This window comes from Austrofundulus limnaeus, unplaced genomic scaffold (genome assembly GCF_001266775.1).
Source record: "Austrofundulus limnaeus strain Quisiro unplaced genomic scaffold, Austrofundulus_limnaeus-1.0 Scaffold179, whole genome shotgun sequence".
Lineage (NCBI taxonomy): Eukaryota > Metazoa > Chordata > Actinopteri > Cyprinodontiformes > Rivulidae > Austrofundulus > Austrofundulus limnaeus.
This window is the reverse complement of record NW_013952581.1, coordinates 452,134-460,787: the sequence shown is the minus strand read 5'-3', so window position 1 is coordinate 460,787 and position 8,654 is coordinate 452,134. Positions and strand designations below refer to the sequence as shown.

Below are 8,654 nucleotides of genomic sequence, written 5' to 3'. Positions count from 1 at the left end.
GCCCTGTAGTGGTCCAGTCTAAGGCCCCGTATTGGTCCAGTCTAAGGCCCCGTATTGGTCCAGTCTAAGGCCCCGTATTGGTCCAGTCTAAGGCCCCGTATTGGTCCAGTCTAAGCACTGTATTGGTCCAGTCTAAGCACTGTATTGGTCCAGTCTAAGCACTGTATTGGTCCAGTCTAAGGCCCTGTATTGGTCCAGTCTAAGGCCCTGTATTGGTCCAGTCTAAGGCCCTGTATTGGTCCAGTCTAAGCACTGTACTAAGGCTCCACAATGGTCCAGTCTAAGGCCCTATTGTGATCCAGTCTGAGGCCCCACAGTGGTCCAGTCTGAGGCCCCACAGTGGTCCAGTCTGAGGCCCTAGAGAGGTCCAGTCTAAGGCCCTGTATTGGTCCAGTCTAAACACTGTATTGGTCCAGTCTAAGCACCGTATTGGTCCAGTCTAAGCACCGTATTGGTCCAGTCTAAGGCCCTGTAGTGGTCCAGTCTAAGGCCCTGTAGTGGTCCTGTCTAAGCACTGTATTGGTCCTGTCTAAGCACTGTATTGGTCCTGTCTAAGCACTGTATTGGTCCTGTCTAAGCACTGTATTGGTCCAGTCTAAGCACTGTATTGGTCCAGTCTAAGGCCCCACAATGGTCCAGTCTAAGGCCCTATTGTGATCCAGTCTGAGGCCCTAGAGAGGTCCAGTCTAAGGCCCCTCAATGGTCCAGTCCGAGGCCCTACAGTGGTTAAGTCTGAGGCCCCGTGGTGTTCCAGTCCAAGCCCCGAGAGTGGTCCAGTCTAAGGCCTTGTAGTGATCCAGTTCAAGGCCCGACAGTGGTCCAGTCTAAGGCCTTGCAGTGGTCCAGTTCAAGGCCCGACAGTGGTCCAGTCCAAGGCTGTAGTGGTCCAGTCCAAGGCCCGACAGTGGTCCAGTCTAAGGTCCCAAAGCTGTTTGTCAGGGGGGTTTTTTCAGCTATTTTTCGGCTGTTTATCTGTAATCTAATCTTCGACTTGTGTTACCTTGTTAATCCGAATTTATTGCTCATCTCTCTGACTCTAGTCAGATCAGATTAGTTCCACATTAACTTCTGGTCTCTTTCTCCTCCTCCTCGTTATCCTCACACCCACCAGGTGGCGTTCAGCTCACCCCTGAAGACTTCACCCGGGCCCAGAAGTACTGTAAGTACGCGGGCAGCGCTCTGCAGTACGAGGACGTCAGCACGGCGGTCCAGAACCTCCAGAAAGCCCTGAAGCTCCTCACCACCGGCAAAGAATGAGCTCTTTGTCCCCGCCCCCCTCCCCCGCCTCTATCTGTCACTGATACGACTCGCAGCGGGCCGACGTTCAGAAACAGTCTGTTCACGTCAGACCAGGACACGATGGAAATCAGCTAGAACAAAGACGCCCTGTGTGGTTCTGACTGACGGGACTACGAACCGACCAACTGCAGGACATGTGGACTCTGACTGAGATCAAAGCCTCGTTGATGACCCCCCGCTCATCAGCTCGTTAAGAGTTCGTTTAAAATTCATCATTGCTTTCATTATTTACTTCCTGTTCATTTTATCTTCATTTAACTAACAGAACAGGACCAAAATCAAGTCCTTCAGTTCTTCCTTTCCTTTAAAATGTTAAAAATAAATAAATTTATTTGTTTCCATCAGTTTGAATCTGTTCAAAGATAAAACGTTTCTCACCTGTATTCACCGAGGATCAGTCTGGATCTGCTGCAGGTTTAAAATGGACCATCTGTGGAATCGGATCTGTGCTTTAGTTCTCCGCAAAAAATGTAAAATCTAAAACATTTATTGTTTCTGAATTAATTTTCACAAATTCAGTTCCTGGCAGTAAGGGTTCAAATATCTACCTGCAGCAGGTAAGATATTAACTTTCTCTTCAACACATCTGAACCGTCCCACCCTTAAATTAGTTAGATGTAATATGTCAGGTTAGCTTAGTTTATCACAAAGATTAGGAGGGAAGACAAACTGTTAGCATGGTGAGCAGAAGTTTCTCCTCCTGCTGACCAACAGACTCACTAACTGAACCGGGTCAGGTCTCCAACAACAGGACCACTGTCTGTTTTTGGTCCAAACACAGACCAGAACCCGTTAGGACTGTTCCGGTTCCATCGCTGATTTCTGAGACACATCCAGTCAGTTTGACCCACAGTTCAGATGATTCAGAACAAACTAAAGACGAGGAGGACGGTTCTGTCAGAGCGAGGTCCGCAAATGGTTTCTTTACTGGTTTATTCTGACGTCTGACTGGAGGAGAGGTGGAGGTTTTTATACTTTCGGCTTTAGATTTTTTAACTTTAATTCTTTACGTTTCAACAGAATTTCTACAGATTGAATAAAATATTTGAAATCATTTGTTGTGTTGGAATCTGTTTTGAAAGAAGGCTTCAATGGAAGTTTCAACATAAGTCATATGTACTGTAGCTCTCAAATAAAAAAAGCTATGCTGAGATTAAAGAAACTACACAGATTAAACTATGGTGGGATTAAATTTTGCTGAGATTAAAGAAACTACACTGAGATTATACTACCCATAGATTAAACCATGCTGAGATTAAATAAACTATGCTGAGATTAAACTACACAGACTAAACTTTGCTGAGATTAAACAAACTACACTGAGATTAAACAAACTACACAGATTAAACCACACATAGATTAAACTATGCTGAGAATAAACTACACCGAGATTAAAGAAACTACGCTGAGATTAAACTACCCTGAGATTAAAGAAACTACACTGAGATAAGAGAAACTGCCGAGATTAAACTACACAAAGATTAAATTACGCTGAGATAAAAGAAACTACACTGAGATTAAACTACAGAGTTAAAAAAAAACTATCCTGAGACCCTCCGCAGAATCGCCACCTTAACATGGTGAAGAGATTTGAGTAGCCCTGTGATCCCGGGGGGCTATGTTGTCTGGTAGGGTCTTCCTTGGCAAACAGGCCTTGGGGGAGGGGTCAGACAAAGAGCAATTCAGAACCCTTGATGAGGAAACATCACCCACATCAGGGAACCTCACCCAGAATAGGGAAACCGGGGCACCTGGCCTGGAGCCAGGTCTGGTGGGGGGAGCTCACTGGTGAGCGCCTGGTGGTCGAGCCTTGGCTCCTGGGGCTCAGCCAGACAAAGCCTGAAAGGACTATAGGAGGCCACCTCCACGTGGATCTACCACCCGCAGGGAAGACCATCAAGGTCGGGTGCGATATATTCTGGGCAGCAGGCAAAGGAGTGTCCCTGGACATGCTGATTCCTGGCGACAACGACTGGCTCTAGGGACATGGAACATAACCTCACTCATGGGGAAGGAGCCAGAGCTTGTGGGTGAGGTTGAGCGTTACCAGCTAGATACAGTTGGGCTTACCTCTACTCACAGCTTGTGTTCTGGAACCCAACTCCTGGAGAAGGGCTGGACTCTTTCCTGTTCTGGAGTTGCCCAGGGAGAGAGGCAATGGGCAGGTGAGGGGATACCCGCAAGCCCCCGGCTGTGTGCCTCGGTGTTGGATTTCACTCCGATGGATTGCCTTTATGCAGCTTTGTGCTGCAGGAGGGAAGGTTCTGACTGTTGTTTGTGCTTATGCACCAAACATCAGTTCAGATTACCCAGCCTTTTTGGAGTCCTTGGATGATGTCCTGGAAGGGGTGCCATCTGGAGACTCCCTTGTTCTGCTGGGTGACTTCAATGCCCATGTGGGCAACAACAGAATTATCTGGTAGGGAGTGATCAGGAGGAACGGCCTCCCTGATCTGAAATGAATAAAGAACACCATGTTTGAGCATGGGGTGGTCCATAAGGGTACTTTGTACCAGGCCACCTTAGGTCAAAGGTCGATGATCAATTTTGTAATCGTGTCATCTGACCTGCAGCCCTATGTCTTGGACACTCGAGTGAAGAGAGGGGCAGAGCTGTCAACTGATCACCCCTGGTGGTGAATCGGTTCCGGGGGAGGCTGCCAGACAGACCTGGTAAACCCAAACATATAGTGAGGGTGAACTGGGAACGTTTGGCAGAGCTCCCGTCCATGCGACCTTCAACTCCCACCTCCAGGAGAGTTTTTCATATGTCCTGGGGGAGGTCGGGGACATGGAATCCAAATGGGCCAAGTTCAGGGCCTCCATTACAAATGCGGCTTCCAGATGCTGTGGCCTGAAGGTCATTGGTGCCTGTCAAGGCGGCAACCAAAGGACCCTCTGGTGGATACCAGCGGTGATGGAGGCCGTCAGACTGAAGAAGGAATTGACTTTCCCGGAGGACTCCTGATGCAGTTGATAAGTACAGGGTGGAAAAGAGGGTTGCAGATGCAAAAACTCGGGCATGGGAGGAATTTGGGGAGGCCATGGAGAAGGACTTTCGATTGGCCTCGTGGATGTTCTGGGAAACTGTTCGACAACTCAGAAAAGGACAGCGTTCCCTGTTCCAGGCTGTACTTGGCTTGGGTGGGGAACTGCTGACCAGGACTGAGGATATCGTGCGGCGGTGGAAGGAACACTTTGAGGATCTCCTGAATCCACCCATCATATCCATCTTTTAGGAGGCAGAGTCTGAAGACTTGGGGGAAGACAAGTCCGTTACCATGGCAGAGGTCACCAAGGTAGTCAAAAAGCTCCTTGGTGGCAGTGTGCCAGGGGTGGATGAGATTCGCCCTGAGATGCTGAAGGCTCTGGATGTTGTGGGGCTGTCATGATTGACATGTCTCTTCAACATTGCATGGAAGACTGGGACAACTCCTGTGGAGTGGCAGCCAGGGTGGTGGTTCCCATTTTTAAAAAGGGGGACTGGAGAGTGTGTTCTATCATGGGATCACACTTCTCGCCCTCCCTGGGAAAGTTTACTCCAGGGTGTTGGAAGGGAGGCTCCAATCGATTGTTGAACCTCAGATTCAAGAGGACCAGTGTGACTTTCATCCTGGGCGTGGAACATTGGACCAGATCTTTACCCTTGCAGAGTTGAGGGAGTCATGGGAGTTTGCCTCTACATGTGTTTTTTAGACTTAGTGCTGCAGGAGTATGGTGTCTGGGTTGGTACTAAGAGCAATCCAGTTCCTTTATAACCAAAGCAGGAGCTGTGTTCACATACTTGGCACAAAGTCAAGCTTGTTCTCAGTGCATGTTGTACTCCACCAGGGTTGTCCCTCATCTCTGATCCTGTTTGTAATGTTTATGGACAGGATCTCAAAGTTCCAGAGAGGAGGGGGTCTGGTTTGAGAACCACAGGGTCTCATCTCTGCTGTATGCAGATGATGTGGTTCTGTTGATGTCTTCAGGCCAAGACCTTCAGCGTGCACTGGGACGGTTCACAGTCGAGTGTGAAGCGCCTGGGATGAAGGTCAGTTACTCTAAGTCTGAGGCCATGGTTCTCAACCGGAAAAGGGTGGAATGCCCCCTCCGGGTTGGGGGAGAGTCTCTGCCTCAAGTGGAGGATTTTAAGTATCTGGGTGTCTTGTTCACGAGTGATGGTAGGATGGAGCGGAAGATGGATCGACGGATTGGGGCCTCGTCCTCAGTAATGAGGGCGTTACTTAGGGCAGTCGTGATGAAGAAAGAGCTGAGTCAAAAGGCAAATCTCTCGATTTACTGGTCTGTCTTCATTCCAACCCTCACCTATGGTCATGAGGGGTGGACATAACTGAAAGAACGAGATCCTGGATACAAGCAGCTGAAATGAGCTTCCTTCGTAGGGTGGCTGGGATCAGCCTTAGCGATAGGGTGAGGAACTCCAAAATTCGGGGGGAGCTCGGTGTAGAGCCACTGCTCCTCCACATCAAGAGGAATCAGCTGAGGTGGTTTGGGCAGCTGATTAGGATGCCTCCTGTATGCCTCCCTTCAGTGGTGCACGTCTCATTGGTAGGAGGCCCTGGGGAAGACCCAGGACTTGCTGGAGGGATTATGTATCCTCTGGCCTGGGAATGTCTCGGGATCCAACAGGACCCACTAGAAGGTGTCGCTGGGGAGAGGGACGTATGGGTTTCTCTCCTGGACCTATTGCCTCCATGACCCAACTATTGATAAGTAGAAGAAGATGGAGATGGCAATTGAGACCCTGAGATTTAAATACCCTGAGATTACACTACACAGAGATTAAAAACTACAAGACTTAACTACACAGTGGTTAAACTACACTGAGATTAAAGTATTCAGAGATTAATCCATGCTGAGATTAAAGAAACTACAGAGATTATGGAAACTACGCTGAGATTAAGATACCCTGAGATTAAATATCAATAAAGACAGTCCTAAAAACACACTTTTTCACTCAAGCATTTAGCTAACCATTTCACTACTGCCAGCCTATCTCCACTGTGAGTGCTCGTCAATCTGTGTTTTCTTTACTAGTGAATTTACACCATATTTTTCTCTCCTGCATTCATTATGTTTTTGTATATTGTATATTTTGCCTTGCATTGACCTTGTGTTTGATTTACAATTTTAGAAATTAATTTCTCGATTTGACGTTTCAAATTTTCGTTGCTTATGTTTATGTTTTTCTGTTTCATTTAATTCTTTCCACCATTTTTATACTGTTAATAATTGTACAGCACCTTGGGAATATATTTCTGTGAAAGGCGCTTCATAAGAAAAACTTTACTTACTTACTTACTAAAGTTTAATCTCAGTTTATTTTCCTTCATCCCAATGTAGTTTAATCGTAGTGTAGTTTCTTTAATTTCAGTGTAGTTTCTTTAATCTCGGTAGTTTAATCTCATGGTAGTTTTTTAATCTCAGTGTAGTTTCTTTAATCTCGGTGTAGTTTAATCTCTGTATAGTTTAATCTCAGTGTAGTTGTTTTAATCTCAGCGTAGTTTAATCTCTGTGTAATTTAATCTCAGTGTAGTTTATTTAATGTCAGCATAGTGTCTTCAACCTGGGCCTTACGTGGACAGGACTCTGGTCCATCCAAGGGACACATAACGAGACAAACATCGACGTTCAGGGACAATTAAAAGTTGCCTTCATACCTAACATGTTTTTGGTAGAAACATGGAGAAGTGACCACATCTTGATGTTAACTGTATGTTTTCTGATTAGGTGTTTGTGTGTGTGTGTGTGTTCATGTGGTTTGAGTTTAAAGGAAGCAGCTGGCAGTATTCAGAGGGAAAAGGAAAACCACAAACCTGCAGTTAGAACCTGCCTTCAGTCTTTCAACACTCCGGTAAAAACCAGAGTCTTTGCTCCGAATCTTAACATTTAAATTTCTTCAGCTTAATTTTCATAATTTTAATTTAAACCTGAAATAAAACCATAAAGTGACAAACATGTTGATTTGTTGCAGATGGAACATGTTGTTTTCAGAGTTTGAGCTAATTATGAAACTGATTTAATTGATTTTAATGTTTAAATGTTTTTTTTTCCTGAACTCACGGCTTCATGTTTAAGTAAAAAAGTTGGTTTAAATAACAGAACAAAAAAACAAAGAATTAAATTTAACTAAACAGCCCTACAGTCATCGGGATGAGACAATATTCATGGAGGAGTCTCGAGATATCAACTGACTGATTCATCCACAACAGGTAAGATGATAATTATTCATAATATTTTGTTTCTGTTTCATTTTACAGAAGAAACCTTGAAGTCGGAGCACACTTCTTTATCAGATTTAAAGTTGTTTCTTTGTTTCAGATAAGTAAAAGATTTATTTCAGAACGTTTTAACTTCCGGTAGTTTTCCTGCTCAGCCATGCAAATCCTGACGTGGTTATCCATCAGGAAGATCAAAGCTGAAAGTTCAAAATTCAAATGAGTCCTCCTCTTCCTCTGAGGCTGGACTCAGGTGAGTCTGACTTCCACAGGTAAGTCTATCCAGATGTTGGTTTGTCTCAGAGAAGAATCAAAGACTGAGGAACTGACAGCTGGAGAGGATCAAACAAAACTATTTATGATTTACCTCCTCAGACAGTCTGCTGACCTGAAACATCAGAATCAGGTTTCACTGGATCAACTCCAAAAATCACAGATCAACAGCTTAACAGACAGGCTGTTCACATGTTCCTCTGTACACATGTTCCTCTGTACACATGTTCCTCTGTACACATGTTCTCTAATTTCCTCTGTTCACATGTTCCACTGTACACATGTTCTCTGATAGGTTCCTCTGTACACATGTTCCACTGTACACATGTTCTCTGATAGGTTCCTCTGTACACATGTTCTCTGATAGGTTCCTCTGTACACATGTTCTCTGATAGGTTCCACTGTACACATATTCCTCTGTACACATGCTCCCTGATAGGTTCCACTGTACACATGTTCTCTGGTAGGTTCCACTGTACACATGTTCCTCTGTACACATGTTCTCTGATATGTTCCACTGTACACATGTTCCCTGATATGTTCTTCTGTACATATGTTCTCTGATAGGTTCCACTGTACACATGTTCCCTGATAGGTTCCACTGTACACATGTTCCCTGATAGGTTCCACTGTACACATGTTCCTCTGTACACATGTTCTCTGATAGGTTCCACTGTACACATGTTCCTCTGATAGGTTCCACTGTACACATGTTCCCTGATAGGTTCCACTGTACACATGTTCCCTGATATGTTCCTCTGTACACATGTTCCCTGATAGGTTCCACTGTACACATGTTCCCTGAGAGGTTCCACTGTACACATGTTCCCTGAGAGGTTCCACTGTACACATGTTCCCTGAG

At 45.4% G+C, this 8,654-nt stretch overlaps 1 protein-coding gene across 2 annotated transcripts in view; it reads left to right on the top strand.

Annotated features, from left to right (window-relative positions):
- vta1 (vesicle (multivesicular body) trafficking 1) overlaps positions 1-2,353 on the top strand; it is a 31,398-nt gene extending 29,045 nt beyond the window's left edge. For both annotated transcript variants that reach the window (XM_014017927.1, XM_014017926.1), the window contains one exon: positions 1,112-2,353. In XM_014017927.1, the coding sequence (XP_013873381.1) occupies positions 1,112-1,257 (146 nt within the window). In that variant the 3' untranslated portion in view covers positions 1,258-2,353. The remainder of the gene's footprint in view (positions 1-1,111) is intronic.
- Positions 2,354-8,654: the final 6,301 nt, after the last annotated feature.